The sequence below is a fragment of the Misgurnus anguillicaudatus genome, chromosome 3, assembly GCF_027580225.2.
Source record: "Misgurnus anguillicaudatus chromosome 3, ASM2758022v2, whole genome shotgun sequence".
NCBI lineage: Eukaryota > Metazoa > Chordata > Actinopteri > Cypriniformes > Cobitidae > Misgurnus > Misgurnus anguillicaudatus.
Window position 1 is genome coordinate 19,569,716 of NC_073339.2, and position 20,232 is coordinate 19,589,947.

General features: G+C 39.7%; 1 protein-coding gene across 1 annotated transcript in view; it reads left to right on the forward strand.

Annotated features, from left to right (window-relative positions):
* Nucleotides 1-20,232, forward strand: part of vegfc (vascular endothelial growth factor c) — an 83,897-nt gene that overhangs the window by 45,205 nt on the left and 18,460 nt on the right. Inside the window, exons 2-4 of the mRNA XM_055205056.2 lie at nt 6-216; nt 472-662; nt 4,307-4,446. Of these exons, the coding sequence (XP_055061031.2) occupies nt 6-216; nt 472-662; nt 4,307-4,446 (542 nt within the window). The remainder of the gene's footprint in view (nt 1-5; nt 217-471; nt 663-4,306; nt 4,447-20,232) is intronic.

Genomic DNA, 20,232 nt, shown 5'->3' on the forward strand with positions numbered 1-20,232 from the left:
GTCAGGAGAATTCAGAGACAGACATGGTGGAGCAGTTACGTTCGGTGGGCAGCGTAGATGAACTGATGAGGATAGTTTACCCCAGCTACTGGAGCATGCTAAAGTGTCGTTCCAAAGCAGGAGCTCGCTTCCCTCAAAGAGAGCACAGCTCCACGGAAACAAGGTCGGAGGAGGTCTCCTTTGCGGCTGCTTACTTCAACTTTGATATACTTAAAAGTGAGTGACTATTAATTTGGGACTGCCACAGCTTGTGTTGGCAGTGCTTTCTGTCCTTAATTTAGTACAGCCAAGATTTTCATAGTTGTAAAGTTTAAACACTTTTTCAACAATCCTGGCACAAAGTTTCCCCACCAATAATGCTTTAGACTATGGTTTTCAATAATTGCAGTGCATAACAATTGATGCATTTAACTGCTGGCCCTTATTTAATGCTCCTCTTCCTGTCTTACTCTTCCACTGCGCCTCCTACAGGTATTGAAACAGAGTGGAGAAAGACCCTGTGCATGCCACGCCAAGTTTGTTTAGATGTGGGGAAAGAGTTTGGGGCAGCTACAAACACCTTCTATAAACCACCCTGCGTGTCTGTCTACAGATGTGGGGGCTGCTGTAACAGTGAGGAACATCAGTGCGTGAACATCAGCACTTCATACATCAGCAAGACGGTGAGTGACTTCTTCAACATCCATGTTTACCCCTGGTTAGTTCACTCCATTATTAAAATTTTGTCATTAATAATTGACCCTCGTCTTTCCACACCTGTAAGACCTGTAAGAAAGTTTTAATCGCTTTGCTTTGTTTAGTTCAAGTAATGCCTCTAGAAGATCATGTATTACATTGACTTCTGTTTCACAGCCTGCAGAGATGATCTCTGTTAAGCTTTGATTTAGTGAGTTGTAGAAGAGGCAGCGGTTTGGTTTGGAGATCATGGATGTAAATTATTTGCAAACAGGCCTTCTTTAATTGCCCACTTATTTTGGGTGGGCTGACCTCCAGCAAGCAATGGGTTCTCTTCCTGTGATTTAAACCATGGCGCCCTCCCTCTGCCGTACAGGTCAGGGTCTTCATGTCCCTGCTACTGCACTACAGATGCAAAACTCCCCCTCTGGGCACAAAGCCTGAGCAACAGATGCAATGTGAAGATATTGCAAAATATTTTAGTAAGATCTGGATTATGAAATGGCAACCCCTAGTTTTCATTCAAGAAATGACTGGGTCACAGTAATATGAACATGGTTATGATTCTATTTTCATTTTTTTAGGCTCCTTGTTATGCAAGATGATGCTAGTCTTCATTCTTGAATTGAGACCATGTTAAACCATGCTCTGGTTTTGTCTGCAATCCTTGACTCAATTTCTCAGGCCTTCTGGACTGTAAATACTCCATTAAAGTGCTTTTATTGTCAATACTCGAGGGCTGACAGGTTTACAGAGTGAGCAAGTGAAGCTTTTTGGATCAAGTGAAGCTTGGTAAAAGTGGTTAACCACTGATTTGTGGACTTATGCAAAAGCCAAGCGAGAAAGACAAAGTGCGATAAGTTATGGGTGTGGATTACAGTGAGTTGAGGAAAAATCTCAAAAACGTAATCCATAATTTGGTTTCCATCGGACAGAAACCCTGTATCTCCAACACTGCTCATCCTATATCTTGACTTTTTGAGCATGGTGCTTGCAGTGCCAAGGTATAGTGGACTAAATTCCCCAAATGTGTATGTGGTCTTATACACATACAGTACTTTCGCATGCATTTTGAATGCTAAAGTAGTTGTCTGCAAATCTATCAGTGCAAATAACAAGTGGCCACATGACATGTATGTTTGGGGCATACTAGAATGATAACGCAGGGGAGGAATCCTGAAAAGTGAGGTGAGCCAGTGCCAGGGGTCGGGACAGATGCAAACATCACATAATTCTTGTCCTGATCAAGCACAATTAATTTATGTGTGTGGGGCAGTTGTTTAAATTACGGGAGGGAGGTTTAACATTCCAGAGTTTTTGAAGAGTTGTTTGTTGTCTTGCCAAACTTGCATCTATTCATCTGAAAGACATTTAACTGAAAGAGGAAGAGAAGGAGGAGATTCTGATGAGTAGACAAGAAAACTATCGTTAGGGTTTTACCAGCTCCAGAAAGTTATACAATATGAAATGTATACACACAGAATATTACACATTTTTGGAAACACGTGACCTTCAGTATTTATTTACTGTGTCCAAACCAGACATGACATCCGGCAAGTATTTTGTTTATTCTGAATTTGAAGAGGCTGTGTGATTCAGCACATCAGATTGATCTGATTTAACAAATATTTAAAGGCGGGTGCATGATCTTTAAAAAGCCAATGTTGACAATTGAAATCACCTAAACAAACACGCCCCTACTCCAATAGAATCTGGACCTTCTTTTGATAGACCCGCCCCACACATACCCAACCCAGGCAAGATGTCGGTTAGTAGACATGTCCCTTACTGCTGATTGGCTACAAGTGTGTTTTGGTACTCGGCCTGACTCCCTTTTCCAAAGCGTTTCTTAAAAATTGTGCACCCCGCCAACCAGTGAGATTTTATGGTGTAAGGCTGCTCTTCTTATCGTTTTCGCATTACAAACAAAACGTCTGACAAAATGTTCATGACTTGACCTGAGTTCAAACCCAGGGAACAGACTGAAAAATGTATACTTTGTCGCTTTGGGTAAAAACATGTGCCAACTGCATACTTAGAAGAAAGATTTGTATTATTTGTTGATACACTATATTGCCAAAAGTTTTGGGACACCCATCCAAATCATTGAATTCAGTTGTTCCAATCACTTCCAGTGAAAGGAACTCTTAATGCTTCATCATACCAAGACATTTTGGCCAATTTCATGCTACCAACTTTGTGGGAACAGTTTGAGGATGGCCCCTTTCTGTTCCAACATACCTGTGCACAAGTGAACAAAGCAAGCTCCATAAAGACCTGGATGAGCAACTTTGGTGTAGAGGAACTTGACTGGCCTGCACAAAGTCCTGACCTTAACCCAATAAAACATCTTTGGGATGAATTAGAGCGGAGACTACGAGTAATGCCTTCTCGTCCAACATCAGTGTCTGACCTTACAAATACGTTTTTAGAAGAATGGTCAAAAATTCCCCAAAACACACTCCTAAACCTTGTAGAAAGTCTTAGAAGCGTTGAAGCTCTTTTAGCTGCAAAGGGTGGGCAAACTCCATATTAAACCCTATGGATTAATAATGGGATGTCATTCAAGTTCATGTGCATATAAAGGCAGGTGTCCCAAAACGTTCGGCAATATAGTGTATATCAGATCATATTTGGTAAGGAGTCTTGATTGCAAATTTAACAAACTCCTTGGAAATGTTGCCCTCTTAAGGTTGAGAAAGTTTTGATTTCTTGATCTAGCAATATTTGTCTTTCTCGCAAACGTTCTTGCACAAGTTCCTTATTCTGCCTCAGCAGTTTGAGTTGTGGTTGTGTGTGTACATTTGCTGGTTTCCTAGAAATCATGGTTGCACCACTCTTTTAAGGTGTTCCAATAACTTCCAGTTAAAGGAACTCTTAATGCTTCATCATAGGACAATTTCTTGCTCCTAACTTTGTGGGAACAGTTTGGTGATGGCCCTTTTCTGTTCCAACATGACTAGTGTACCATTGCACAAAGCAAGGTCCATAAAGACATGGATGAGCGAGTTTGGTGTGGAGGAAGTTGAGTCCTGACCTAATAGAACATCTTTGGGATGAATTGGAGCAGAGACTACGAGCGAGGCCTTTTGTGTCTGACCTTACAAATGTGCTTTTAGAAGAATGGACAAAAATTCCCATAAACACACTCCTAAACCTTGTAGAAAGTCTTCCAAGATGAGTTAAAGCTGTTAGGGTGGGCCTACTCCATATTAAACCTTATGAATTAAAAATGTGATGTCATCCAGGTTCATGTGCATATAAAGGCAGGTGTCCCAAAATGTTCGGCAATATAGTATATATCAGGTCACATTTGGTGAGGAGTCTTGATTGCAAATTTATCAAACTCCTTGGAAATGTTTCCCTCTTAAGGTTGAGAAAGTTTTGATTTCTTGATCAAGCAATATTTGTCTATCTCGCAAATGTCCTTGCACAAGTTCCTCATTCTGCCTCAGCAGTTTGAGTTGTGGTTGTGTGTGTACATTCGCTGGTTTCCTAGAAAGCATGGTTGCACCACACCTTTAAATATAAACTGGTCTTTTAGATACAAATGACCATGGCATGCAGCACAGAAATTCTTGAAGTTCCAGAAATCCAATTAATGCGATTTCCTTACTTTATTATTCTACAGCTTTTTGAAATCACAGTTCCTATCAAGCAAGGGACCAAGCCAGTCACCATAAGCTTTGCCAACCACACGTCCTGCAGCTGTCTCTCAAAACTGGATGTGTTCCGACAACGGCACTCGATCATTAGAAGAGCCCTACCAGAGTAAGTGTTTACACTGTCAGTCTGAGCAATTCAAATCAGGTGTAAAACCAAATTGTTTTTTACAAATGCTTAATGTGTTATTGATATTGATTGTAATTATGTTTTAAGTACTTCAAAAGGGTATATTTATCAAAGTTATGCACAACATGTATTTTTAGTAATAACATTTGTGTTATATCGGCCTCATATCGGCCATACAGCTTTCTTAAAGCAACACTATGTAGTTTCCATGTAAACATGACTTACAGCTCCCCCATGTGGTTGAAAAGCGCAACAGTGCCTGGTATCAGACACTCTTCTGCAGGCAGGGGGAGGGGCGGGGCTGTGTGCTCTACCCTCCACCACCACTTTCAGAGTGTGCTTGTAGCAGCTAGGAGGCTGCTCAGGTTGCAGCAACAGTAGAATTCATCCAGTTAAGAGTTGTTCTATCACTGAAATATTTTAGAGACATTATTTAAAGGTAAAAAAACTACACAGTGTTGCTTTAATATCCTATCGGCTATTAAAAAAAAACATATCGGTTGACCACTACTAAAAACTATTACTCATGCATCACAGAAATTGTGTTTCATAACTAATACCTTAACAGTTGCGGTGTGAATGTCCACTCACCTGAAGGATTATTAGGAACACCTGTTCAATTTCTCATTAATGCAATGGTGTAAGGGTGTGGGGGATGTTTTCTTGGCACACTTTAGGCCCCTTAGTGCCAATTGGGCATCATTTAAATGACTACCTGAGCATTGTTTCTGACCATGTCCATCCCTTTATGACCACCATGTACCCATCCTCTGACGGCTACTTCCAGCAGGATAATGCACCATGTCACAAAGCTCGAATCATTTCAAATTGGTTTCTTGAACGTGACAATGAGTTCACTGTACTAAAATGGCCCCCACAGTCACCAGATCTCAACCCAATAGAGCGTCTTTGGGATGTGGTGGAACGGGAGCTTCGTGCTCTGGATGTGCATCCCACAAATCTCCATCAAATGCAAGATGCTATCCTATCAATATGGACCAACATTTCTAAAGAATGCTTTCAGCACCTTGTTGAATCAATGCTACGTAGAATTAAGACAGTTCTGAAGGCGAAAGGGGGTCAAACACAGTATTAGTATGGTGTTCCTAATAATCCTTTAGGTGAGTGTACATGCAACTGATGGTACAGTAGGGTAACATATATTAGAAATATAATATAATATCATAACAAGATATTTAATATATTGTCTTTGCAGCATTTTAAATGCGCCTTGGCTCAATCCAGCGTCTCATGAGCGGATATGCGGCTATACTGATATGTGTATTTTGGATGTAGCTGCATCCAGTGACGTGCGGCGGCTCATTAGATTGCTTTTCATATTGGTGGTGCAGTGTGGCTGCCCATTGTTAGAGTTCACGGTGATCTTCCTCTTCATCTGTTGTTGTAGGAATTTCGTGGGGAAGAAAATCCCAGTAGGGAATCTTAATGAACTTACCATGCAGTGTGTTGGCTTGATTCTAACAAGTTAGAAAGCACATGTGTTCCTGTGGCTTGCTGGCAACGTCTCCTTAAGAAATTGCAGCTCATTAATGTTGTTTCATTGTTCATCATCAGCTTATTGAGGTAGAAGCGGCAGTAAAATCTGACTGATACATTTAAAAAAACACATAATTCACAGGTTTGAACCTACTGTAAGTATTGATGACCTATGAAAATAACCATGATTGTACAACTCAAAATCTCCATTGAACGTTAGGTATTTTTGCTTTTGATGTTATGAGAGCTGTTTTAGATCAAAGTATCAGTCATAATAACTCTAATGCGTAATACATTGTAATCACAATATAATATAAAAAATAAACTTTTTGTCTTCTAATCCACATGTACATCAAGAGGCTTTTAATAGTTCTGCTGTGGTGAGAGAATGTTTATTGCTTCCTTTATGACAAGCCAAACCCACAACACACCCTGTATCACTTTGTGTATCAAACCACTTAATTTGAAACACAGAGCAACACGAATAACTGAATTTTAGCCGTCAGAAAAAGAAAGAGACAGTGAGCGAAAAAGGAGCAGTGTGGTATAAACACACCAGATGTTTAAATGAAACTCTTCCCGGTTTTGGATAGAACAAAAGATTAACCAAAATATGTAAACCATCTTCGCTGTAGTTGAGTAAACCAGGACATTGTATAAAATGTCATTTTTCTGTTTAAACGGATTCAGAGGCATGAAACAACACAACGACGCAGTCTGTTTCCTATCATCAGATATTTTTTTACATGAGGCACACCCCTTTACGTTGTTCCCTCACTGCGTAAATGTTTATCGTTTTTATCCTCTCGAAGAATGAAGGATTAGCACATTTGGCTTTTCGGGAGAGTTGTCACCACGCTGAGCGATGACTCACTTGCGCATACATAACAAAAAAGATGTGTTTGTTTATGCACGCTTTTGTGTATGAAAACTCTGTCGTTTTTTAGCAAACGTATGGCAGTGGAGGCCAGTGTATTACAGCATTGCTCAGAGATCTGTTTGCTATCAAGGAGACATTCCCCATTTTAACTTTTGATGCACGGTTCACGCCAGAAAAGTGATCAGTGGCACGCTTAAGCCATTATACGTACACTTTGGAGGTGCCATCGTAACGGCGCATTTTAGACAGCTTCTATAATAATTTTTCTCGCATTGCCCCAACTGTAAGTCCATCAGTGAAGAAGAGAACTGTTTATTGTTATGTGTTTCAACACTGTTTTTTTAAGTCATCCCCTGTCAAAGTGATTTGCAGTGAAAAGGAAAGAGGTTTTATCCCCCACAAGGTCCCGCACAGCCAGGCCTTGCTTAAGAAAAAGCAGATGTGTTCCTAGGGCGACCTGCACTGAGGAAGTGTGTTATATGTTGTTTTGGTTTCCTGGACACACTGAGGCTTCATCTCATTCCTTTCGTGCTTTCACGCAAGCGGGGACGGCGTAACGTCTACGTACATGAGATGCCGCCTTTAAGAGACTAATAGTTTAGTTTAATGTGGATGCGCGGTGGCTTCCACTGCGATTACCTGCAGCTGACGTCTATTACAATGTTGCACGCTGTTGTAATTATTTACAGCTGTCTGTTAAGCAGCTGTAAAGGTCAACATCCATGCGATCCGGTCCACTTTTTGCAGCGTGTTGTCCGGATTCTTTCTTCAATATTATTCATATAATCTGGCTCCAAGGCTAGATTAATTCAGGATCACTCCAGGTCGGCTTCAAATACTTTCTGCTCGATTCTAATCTTCTATTCGGAAAAATCCTTGCCGTAACCTGCGCCATCTGATAAATGCTTGGGCAGTCGGCCCGCCGGGGGCTTTGACACAGGGTGGTCCCATCCATGCATCCAGATTTGAACCTCGAGGTGCTAACGCAGTCTGCCGATCAATCGAAGGACGACACAAACAGACACCGTTTGCCATGAAGGAGAAATTGGGCGTGCTTAACTTCAGATGTGTGGTCCAGAGAGGATATTGAAGCACATAAAAGCAGGCAATGATATCAGAGCTTGTGCAATACAATGGCAGATGCCTGGTAGTGATTATCAACAGTTGGCTAGAATTTAGTTACGTTCTTACTTTTCTCACTCTGTATTGTTTGGGAGGTGATGACTCACCATGTAGGAAAGTAGAGACCCGCCAGGAGGATAAACATTCAGACATTAGTGAGGCTATGAAACCGCACAGACTCTTAAATAGTGACATTTGACCTCGAGGTGGTGTTGCTTGTTTACATACTGTGTGCTTGTGGGTGTGCACTTCATTATTCACCAGATCATTGGGATTCTGTTATTGGTTCTTCACATTTTAAGTTCTTATAATCACTTTTGCAGTCACAAAGCCAATTAATTTTTCAAATGACTTACTATACACTATGCACTTAAACTATATATATAAATATATATATACAGGGTTTTTTCATAATACTATAAATCTATTGAATATATATATAAATGTGCATTAATATTTGCTATGTTATATTCATTTAGTTGACTAGTGGTATACACTGATTAAAAAAATAAACAATAATGGCATTAATCAAAACACTTACTTTGTCATATTAAGTACACGGTCATTGCTGCGTTTATATTTGAGACGCCGTCGCTGAACTAGATGAGGAAAACTAGGAGTCTGTGTATTCAACGCGCCGCCATTGTTTGTTTAAAATGCGTGGAATGGTGGGCTGTTATTTGTGGAGCAGATATATTGCATTCTGCAAAAAAGGAGGAGTGGCATTTATTGTGTTTTGGGAAAAAAGTGAGAAAAGATGACAGAATAACAAGGCAGATATTGCATTTTGTGTAAAATTAAGAATTTACTTTTAATTTAAGGAAAAAAAGAATTTAATTTTACAATTAATATCAGTTCAACTGCAGTTGGTTTGTTTTTATTTAAACCTTCATAACTTAAAAAATACAGATAAGTAGCACCATAAAACAAAATAATAACATGATAACATAATAATTAAGGCTGGGTTGACACTTTGCATTAACATGCGATCTCTATGATCCGATCACGCAGATCGGATCATCAGTATATCAGGACACGGTGTGTTTACATTTGTCAACATCAAAGTGGCTTCTGTATCCGGATGTGTGATCGGATCCCGTGCGGGGAGACGCGCTGAATGAATAGCTGTCAATCAAAATGGGTACAGCTGTCTTTAGCCACATGATTTAGGGTTGCCGCGCTAACCACAATCCCGTATTGTACAGTGCTACTGAGAAGCCAACAGCAGAGAATAACTACTTACACCAACAACCGTGATGTTCACATTTTAAGCGTTATTTTTTTTTAGCTTTAAAAAACGTATCTTTAAAAGCCTTATCTTATATGCAGCGTCCGCACCGCGGATGAATGTTTCAATCGGTGTAACTTTACCTGAACTTGACTTTTACCCGCATGCTTTTCATCAACACTCCACTGACTCCACTGTTTTATTCTGCCTTAATAACGGCTTTTGAAAAGGAAATCGGCGCCTATTAATGTTTAATTCATGCATGATTCATGCAAAAATTTCAAGCACCTCATTTAATTAAATATGACTTAAAAAGGAACAAAAATTTTCTGTTTTTGTGCCATGCTCATGGAAGGTGCCAAATATCTTTTGCTCACAATAGCTCATTAGCTTATTGTTTCATTTCATATTGTTAAGTTTAGAAGTCCATTATTTTAGATAAGTTAAATTGTGTCTCCACTGTTGAGAAATACAGAAGAAAGATATGTTTTTGTTACCAGACCAAAAACCGCCTACTTACATTTTGACTTCTTAATGTGATTCAAGGTGCAGCCTGGAAAACCCTGGTAGTGTCATTTATCTTTGCATATAAAGGGATGTTTATAACCTCTTCAGACTTTTAAATGTAAATCAGTAGAGCCCCAGACCTCTTTAGACAGCCCTAGCGAGAAACGTCTCTCCATAACAAACAACATATGGGTCGTATTATCCAAGCAGATGAATTACTGTACAGTAGGTGTGGGGACTCAAATTTGTCTCAATGCAGCCTATGGATTTGTACAGCAATATTGTTATATTAAGAACATGCTCTCTAAATTATCCAAGCTTTGTTATGTTATCTTCATGACACCTTGCCTAGACTAAATCGGTTCATCTGTTTTGCGTTACACGAGGTGCAAGTGCACATGTTAGTCGTCCGATAGGGTGTCTTCCACTACTCATGGACCAATCATAAGCCCTCTCCCCAATTTCAGGAATGTCTTGTCTTATGCCACTGAGTATGGTAATTGAAAACATGTTGAGTACCTTGCATGTGTAGCTTATCACTGAACCATTTCGGGGCGACGTCGGCAATTTGCTTTATTTCACGCTATTGCTATTCAACAACCTGCTTGTCCTTTTCTAGGTAAACAACCCACAACACTAATTAAGCCAACATTTGTATGAATAGCGTGCACGGTATGTTTGCAGTTTAGAATACAAAGCGTACTGACATTTAGTCGTGTTTGTGATATCCATTGTACAGTACCGTTTGGCAAGAGGCTGGGGGATATTCCAAAATTTGATATCTCATATCTTTCCAAAGTTGGCGGTACTTGATATATACATATAGCACGATTGTCTGTCTGCACATCTTGCAAATTATGGTATTTTGAAGTATTTTTTGAAAACCAGAACATCCCCATATCCAAGATTGTCCATTCATTTTGGGACTAATTCATCATACACTCCAGTATCTATTTCCACATCTGTTATGCTTGCTGTTGCCATTTTGACAAAGACATGCGAGATGTAAAGTGAGAGTAAAATTGCCTATTAGTGCCATCTTTGGGTCATTAATCTTAATTTTGAACTATATCTTGTTTATATATAAGATGATAATGTATAAGATTCGACAAACATGAATGTTCCCATTAACCATTAGGCATTGGTCAAGATTGGTCAAGGCAATTTATTTAAGATCATTACTTAAGTTTCATAATGACAAACAGTTCTACACGGGTAATATATCATCTGTGCTGTCTAGATGGAAAAGTGGTGATTTCATGGACAGCCAGACTGCAGGGGAGAGAAGGTTGATCTATGTATGAGAATGGTCCTGTTCTAGCCTGGGGTCATGCTAACTGGCCCTGACCTCTCACTTTTCAGCCAGTGGAGGTTAATGACAGTGGACCTGTAACTCGAGCTGTTGCATCCGAGTCGGTTCTCAGCGGGATGTATAGGCTGAACGTACAAGCACACAACCACACACACACACACACAAAGACACATATCTTCCAGTGCAAAGGTTGACTGTGAAGCCTCGTGTGCCTCTGATCTGGAGGGGAAACCAACATCTGAGCCTGTTTTTAGCCTGGATAACTCTTACGCCAAATCTGCCTGGGGAGCTGACACTATGCCCGAGCCACTTAAACTCACAATAGCAGAAAAAAGAAAGAAAGGGAAGAGTGGTTAAAGGAATGGGGAGGCGACAAAGCCATAAATAGAGTGGATTTGCAAATATAGAGAAAAATGACTCAAACCAGTGGTGTACCACAACCCTTGGGCCCCCCACAAACCTTGTTTTATCATGCCAGTTGGGGTGTGTTTTCAGTCAGTTTCAGAGTATGTGATGCATTGTTTTCTGTGATTGTTGTGGAAAATAAAATGCATTATATTTTCTGAGTGAGGAAGACTACTCTAGATAAGCAAATGCAATCATAACAGATACGTTTTTTGGGGGGGACCCCCCAAAAAAAATTATTTGCCCAAACCACCAGTAACAATTTTTTGCAGACATCATGTAATGTTTCAGGGTGTCTCTAGCAATAAATTTGACTTTATGATTTGGTCACATTAAACTTAAATCAATCAAGTGTGGCATTCCAATTAAACGTGAGGAAATCATTTAAATGTTTAAAACACAACAGACAGATGAGTACTGTAAAGTGATTTGTTTAATAAATATTTGCCTATTTATATACTGTAAAAATAAATTAAATGTGCTCTGTTTTGCCAGCCAAGATCAGTGGATGCCACTGATATGGCCCTTACTTATGTGTAAGTCATAAAACAATAATTATTTTTGTACAGTGTATCTGTACTTAAATGGTACATATAGTGCCCTCCTCTAATATGGCATCCTTGGTAAATATAAGCTTTATTGTTTATCATTTTGATCTTTTGTTTAAAATATTAACATTAAAAACCTTTGCTCTCATTAAAAACAAACAATTGAAAACAGAACACAGTTTTAACAGTATTATTTTCAATCGGTGCATTATTTTAAAGGACAGGCGTCAGTTATTCCTCTTATAACATGGTTACCACAAACATTGATCTGGTGCCTATTTTAAAGACATTTGACAGGTTAGGTGTGCGGTTTAAAGAAAATTATACCACGGGTCTGTTGAATGCTGCATTCTGATTGGCTGAGAAATGTTCTATGGGTGTTGATTATTTTTCTGTAAACCACACACCTATCTTTTCAAATGTCTTAAAAATAGGCACCAGAGCAATGTCTGTGGTAACCGTGGTATAAGCGGAATAATTGACTCCGGTCCTTTGAACCATTTGAAAACAATGCACACCTGCGGCGCAACGGCACTCCGCTTCGCGTCGTGCCGCATTACCACCTTGGTGTGCATTATTTTCTTATAATTCAATGGCCCGTCGTCAATTAGTCCTTACATAATCAACACCCATAGAATATTTTTCACTCAATCAGAATAAAGCATTTAACAGGCCCGTGGTATAAGTACGGAATAATTGACGACGGGGCGTTGAATTATTTGAAAAATAATGCATTATTTTTTAATAATTCAACGGCCCAGATTTAATTTTCCGCTTATACTACAGTTACCACAACTCAAGACATTGATCACATGATATATTTAAAGGGATTCGTCCGGTTTTTGTACTTAAATTCGCTATTGTGAGTAGGACTATTTCTTCCGTGTCTCATCCAACGGCTCTTTTGCTTGTTCCAAAACATAATTTTAAAGCTGGCAATGGAGGCTTGAGTCTTTCTAATTCTAATGCAGTTATTAATGAAGTAATTAGAAAGAGAGTGAGAGCAACAGAGACACAGAGAGAGAGAGGGCGAGCGAGCGAGAAAGAGAGATTGTGTGAATGAAGCTACCTCTGTGCGTCTCTAAACAGCGCTGTTATTGCCTCAGAAAATTGTCTGTCATGTTGTTTTTGTTAGTCCCTTATTACAGTTAACTATGCAAAGTGATATGAAACTGTAATGCGGTCAAGAGAGCTGCCTGGAACTACTTTCGCCGTGCATTTCCCAGAAAATAATTCCACACCTCAGAATGTTCATCAGCGAATCAGAGTCAAGCATTAAACAGACCCGTAGTATAAACAAAAAATAACTATATTTGTTAAATATATGTGTGCCACATTATTGGCACCCATATGATTTCACATGAGCAATTTCAATTGCTTTATTATTATTATATATTGTTTTGAACACCTGGGTGACTAGGAACAGGAAATTGTTCAACCATGACTTCCTGTTTCACAGGGGCATACATACGAGGTCACACATAGGCCAAACTCCCTTAGTCATTCATCACCATGGGTAAGACCAAACAATATAGTTGTGATGTGTGGAAAAAAGATTGTTGAGCTTCAAAACAAAATTGGAAATGGCTATAATAAAATAGCAAAAACACTACAAATTCCAATTTCCACCATCAATGCAATAAGAAATTCCAGGCAACTGGAAGTGTTATGAGTCAGCCTGGAAGAGGATGTGTGTCTATCTTGTCCCAACGCCCTGTCAGGTGGATGGAGTGGCCAAAAAATCTTCAAGAAACACAGCTGGAAAACGGCAGAAGTTAGCTGGGTCTCCAAAACTACAATCTGACATCACCTACAGTACATCACTACAAATGGTTTGGAAGGGTTTCAAGAAAAAAAAACTCTACTTTCATCCAGAAACAATCTCAAGCGTCTTCACTTTGCCAAACAATACTGGAACTTCACATGAGATCAGATTCTATGGTCAGATGAAACCAAAATAGAGCTTTTTGGCAATTAATAGAGATGGGTTTGGCACATTTAGAGAGGTAGAGAGGCAGTAAAATATGGTTGTGGGTCTTTAATGTTTTGGGGCTGTTTTCTGCCAGAAGATCTGGGCATGTTGTTAAGATACATTGCATCATGAACTCTTATCAAATATCAACCAATATTAAATGAACACCTGATTGCCTCTGCCAGAAAGCCTTAAGCCCCAATGAAATTAAAATGAAATGTTTTTCTTTTTAATATAAATACGTTAGGCTTAAGAATAAATATAAACACGGTTATGCTCCAAAACAGGGCCAGCTCTAGCCCTTTGGTTGCCCTAGGCGAGATTGAGTTTTAATAAATGACACATACAAAACTGCTACAAATAATAAAGGATATGAACAACAAATTAAGACTTAAAACAATGGATGAACAAACAAAACAGCTATTAACACTAAAAATTAAATCTATCCCTATCTCAAATAATAAAACAATAAAAAGTATTAGATGAAAAGACACATTCCATCGCATTACTGAACATAAACAGCCTAGCCATAGCTAGTGAAAGCTTAGTGACAGCAATGAAACGTCCAATGCACAATACTAAGTAAATTTATTTTGTCTGACAAACTTAGGGTGTGACGGATCACAAAACCCACGGTTCGGATCACATTATGGTTGTGAACAGAAAGATTTTATGTTCGCTTGCTTTTTGAAATGCGTCTCTTGTGTGTGCACTTTTGAGTGCCCTTAAACGCACACACAGACGGAGGGCGAATTCCAAACGGTGCAGCATAAAAACATTACATTGTTTTTCAGTGCTCCATTCGCCAAATGTATGTTAATGGACTACAGTTTGAGACACAGTAGTGCAACTCTCTCTAAAGTTTACACATTAAGTGTTCTGATCTTTAAAGGGCACAGGGATGATCACATCTGACTGGAGCTGGACCGGACACATGTGCGTCTGTGCGTACAGAAAGCTGCTCACTTTAGCGCTTAAATTGTTCAAAATGTAACATTTGCAAGCCTTTAAAACATGTGCAAATGATAAACTTTTCCCTATTTAAATTTGCATATTAATCCGCGAATCGCATGCGAGATCTCCACGGATCAACTGCGATCCATCACAGCACTGATGAGAAGACTTACCTCTATACTGGGCTTTCTTTTTCCTTTCTCTGTTTTCGTCCCTGTACGCCAGAGGGTTCAGTAGACCGTTTCATTTTAGATCAACGCGCCAGCAGCTGAGCACTAACATAACGCAACTCCCCTCCCACCTGTAACACCAGAGGGCGCCGGTGCCCCCAACACATTTGTCGCCCTAAGCAACCGACTAGTTTGCCTATTCCAATCATCGGCCCTGGTCCAAAACACTGGAAAAATGATTATTCAGAAGATATAAGCATTCAAAACATGGGTTAAAAAGTCTAGAATTTGTATGACATGCATTTCAACTTCTCATCAAATTTCCTGTCCAATCAAATGCTGTAGCCCCCTGATGCTAATGGTCTAATCAGATTCAATGGATTATGCTTTGCTATGCTAAAAGTGGTACCGCCAGACCAGGAGATTGGCTGAATGGATTCCAAAACAGTAAAAATCAATTGTTTAACTCTAGGGGAGCTGGAAAATTTGCATATTTAAAATAAAAAAGGAAGCGTCCCTTTAAAATAGGCAGTGGTTTGATCTTCCAGCAGGACAATGATCCAAAAAATACATCTAAATAATACATCTAAATCCACACAAAAATTTCGTATCCCATACAAAACCTGTGGTGTGAACTGAAGAGGAGAGTCCACCAGCGTATACCTCGAAAGCTGATAGATGGAGAGATTCTGTATGGAGGAATAGTCTCGGATCTCTTGCCATGCATTCTCTACTCTTATCAGTAGGGATGCTCAGATCGATCGGCCGATGAAGCTTGCTATGCTTCTCAATGAATTACAGTGAAAAGCCGTTACATCCAATAGCCAGAGTGCGCACTTGTGTAGAAACTCAATGTGCGCTACAGATGAGTAACCGTACACACGCAGCTATGACACACAGGCCGTTTCTCAATGTTAAGGATACTTCCTTGGCAGGACTGGTCTTTCCAAGTCACTTCCTTCAGAGGCTAGACGAGGCTCCTCTTTAGAATTCAGAGAACACGTAAATGAAACAGGCTAGCAAGTGCACGTCATTGCATCATTATGTCAGTAAAAAGGTGTGCTTTCTGTGCTGCGCGCATAGGATTGTGGGTGATTTGAGAGCATGAAGAGCGCGAAGATACACATATGCATCCTTTCCTGTATATGGGATATTTTTCAAACGAAGGACCTTTGTTGCAATTCCGAGGATCCTCGACATTGGAACAGTACTTCGACGGATGTCGATGACGTAGCATCCTCGCAATTCTGGCTTCCGAGGATCCTTCCTTGACATTGAGAAACAACAACTGCACCAGGAAATGGCTTAAGGATATATTTATGTTGTTGTTCTTCAAACCTTTTCAGATATTTTCATGATAATAAAGAATATGTATAATGATATTGGATGTTTTAAACGACTCAAACACTGATTTCAGATCGATAAGGACTGTGAATAATGTCGGCTGTGTGATTCAGAATAATTGTCGGCCACGTATTATTAGTGTATATTGGCATTTATCGGCGCACCCCTACTTATCAGCCATTAAAGGAGAAGACTCAGAGCGGTTATCTTAGTAAGGGGAGGCAGCAGAAAGTATAGAAATGTTAGATATAGAAATGTGTTGTGTTTGCAATTGTTTGTTTTCAATGAGAGCAGAGTTTAGGTTTTAAAGGTAAAGATCAAAATGTTAAACAATAAAAACAACTCTCTACAGCCTTCTTATAGCCTATTTAACCACGATGCCAGTATTAGTGGATGGCACTATATCGGAACCTTTTTGAAGGGTACTGCCATGTGACAGGTATAGGCATCATTTTATGATCATTTTTTCAGACAATGTACATTGTGATATACAACATTTCAGTTTTAAGCTCTGGATGCTTGCATTTCTCCTAAAAACTAAAATAAATGTTTAAAATAACTTTTCTAAGAAAGCAATTTTTGGTTGTATACTAAACTTGTGTACAGTACACTTTGTAATACATGTATGTTGTTCTTTCTCTGTATAGGTTTCCCAGAATTCTGACTAATTTCTTTCCAAAAAGATCTACTAAATTCCACATTAGTGTTTGGAATCTTGTTAGGGGTCAAGAGAAGCATTGCTCTTGGCTTGTCAGTTTTATTGTACTGTGTGGAGTATGGCAGTTTTATTGCAGACTGCAGATTAAGGCTTTTTTTTCTGTTTGTTGATGCCGTATGGTGTGCTCTGTTTGAAATTATGTATTGTACGACGGATGAAGAAAATTAGTTGGAATAATCTGTCCTTTCGTACGGCTCAACATTAAAATTCAGATGCAGTCGTTAATAAAAATAAATCTGAGTAGGCCCCAAATGTAGGCTTATAGATGCCTTACAGCTGTGAATGTATGTATGTAAATGTATAGCAGATGTTTAAACCCTTATGTATGCACACTGATTACACTCAATGAAACAAAGGACAAAATTCAAAGAGTCTACAGAAATGACCTTTTTCGCCAGTTTAATAGAACAAGGCTTTTCTCGATGACTTACTTCATATCATTTTACTTGCCTGCAGGCAATGCCAAATCCCAGACGGGTTGAAGTCCACACTTAACAGAAAAGCAAAACAATACTTCACACCAGTGTCAAACCATTCTGTGCGTAGTGCTCACTTTCCATCCAATTTTGGAGATTTATCTCACTTCGAAACTGAGAAGCCAGCGTAAAGTTTATCTTGGTGCCGGCTTGTGTTTTGCCTGCCCAGTAGCTACAGCCCGGATTTAAAGTGTGAGGCCACGAGAAGATAGATGCACGCTGGAGCAGACAATGAAATGGTCTCGAGCCAATCTAGTTCAGAGTTCTGTCTTAACTCTCATAGTCCGTGCTAGAAAGTCGAGGTAATGGAGACATCTACTGCATTTACTGTCAGAAAATAAAGTTTAAAACTATATGTGGTACTAGGTTCTGTTGTGTACCTTTACAAGTATACTAAACATAATACAATGTTGTACCTTTTTGGGTACATTACTGTACCTTAAGGATCTATTGTGTATAATATTGTACCCTAAAAGATACAACATTTAAATATGTTGTACTGTATCCCCATAAAGGTACAAAAAATTAACTTTTGGGGGACAACCCCAGCGACAGAAAAGGTACAGTTTGGTACCTTTTGTCTTAAAGTGTAGGTGTTATGCTGCATTTACACCAACCGCGTTTGAGGCATCAAAGGTCCTGTCCCAAATGGCACACTCCGGACTTGTGGTCCTCCTCAGAGTCCACACTTTGATGACATCACGTAGTCCAGACTTTAGGGACCCTTAATGCGAGTCCACGAGGGTGCAACAGAGTCGTATTTTGGGACAGACTCGAGCGTCACACCGGAAATAGGTAGAGAAGTTGCCCGTCAGTGTGAGCTCCTCCCTTCCATCGTCTGATTGGTCTGATTGCTCTTTCGCAAGGACTTCTGGGTTGGTAAAGTGCGCGAAGCCTGCTGCAGTGCGGGCTTCGCTGAAGACGCATCAAGGGGGCAAAGGAGGCGCTGATGAGCACACTTCAAAGCGTAAAAATTACAGATGGGACACCCTACGGCCTTGTGGACTAAGCGAGCACGCGCAATTTAAGGCCACGAGACCGAAAGTCCACATGAAGTGCGCCATTTGGGACAGGGCCAAAATCGCGTCTAGCGCTCCTAGTTTGCTGCTTGAACAGTTTGAATGTATTCACGGGTCTAGAGCGAAAGCAAGCATTTGCCGTGCGTCAGAGGCAAAATCCCCTTCTTGTGAAAGGGGCAAGTGCTATGCGGTTGTCTGTTTGCAAGATGGCTGATGTAGATTGTGCATTTATCGAGAGAGTTACCGGTTTGTCACCTTACTATAGGGGGAAAATAAACGGCGCGGGTCGATAAACGTCACGTGACTTAAAAGTGAAATGTGTATTTACAACTTACAGGTTGCCCAATGTCCTCACTGACACTCTTCCAAGCGAGGTCCTTTTTATTCCTGTCTCATCTATAGAAATAAGAACTTGTGTCGTATAGCTCCTGGTGACTGCTTACGGACAATATCAAGCGTTCCTTCATGTTGAATGAGTTATTCCGCAGCAAGCAGGCTCCTGATTGGGTAACGCTGCACAAAAATCCGCCAAAGTTCAAATTTTTCAACTTGGGCGTCAGCCGCAAATTCGCGTCAAACGCAAAATGCACAAAAAGCACCATTCGCGTGTACCGCGCCAGACATGCCATTCGCGCGAACGAGGTGGAATTGCGGCCACCGTGCCAAACGTCTTCACATTGACTTAACATTGAAATCACTCGCGCTTGACGCCTCTACCGCGGCTGGTGTAAACGCAGCATTACAATTGGTTATGTCAACCATGTTGCAACTGTAGACTAATACAGCCCTTAAGATTTCATTATTATTAATATTTTGTTGTTGTCTTGTCTTGTATTTTTGTTTATTTTGTTTATAGATAGACTTGATGCTGTCTTTGCTTTTAAAAACGTATGTGGGTTCATGTACAGCTTTTACACTAAGAATATATACAGTCTTTGTGTGTAATATTTGTTTTGTAAGCAGTCATTAAAGGTAAAATACATGTTGCTATTGCATTTAAAAAGTAATAAATTACAATGCAGTTGCATAAGTGAATCGCAATACTTTGTGCATTGCACAGCAGTCAAAGAATTTCAATATTTATAGTGACCCCAGTGTTGAAACCATAAAAGAATTGAACCGTATGATTGCTGGCAAGTCTTTTCCCTACATGGACTCTTGACACATCTACAACTTAATATGGAAATATTTTACTAAATGCAAAACCTGGGTGACAGTGAGTGCAGTTGTCCAATAAACCTATTTTGGTTCAAGTTTAGTTCATAGATGACTGGATGCTATTATCTGCATCTGAATAAGGACCGAATTTTTAGCAATACTGTAAAGCAGTGGTTCTCAATCCTGTTTCTGGGGGCCCACTGCTCTGAACATTTTATATATCTCTTACCTGACACACTTACGGTACATTCACACTAGGGGTGTAACAGTTCAAATTACTCACGGTTCGGTGCATATCACGGTTTTAGGCTCACGGTTTTCGATGCATTTCGGTACACTTTGGTCACAACAGGCTTCTTTACAAAAATAAAAACCTAAGCCGTTTAACCTCTGCCAAAATCAACATTTTCACTTAAAGATACAATTTGTAAGATATTTGCAGTAAAATATCCAAA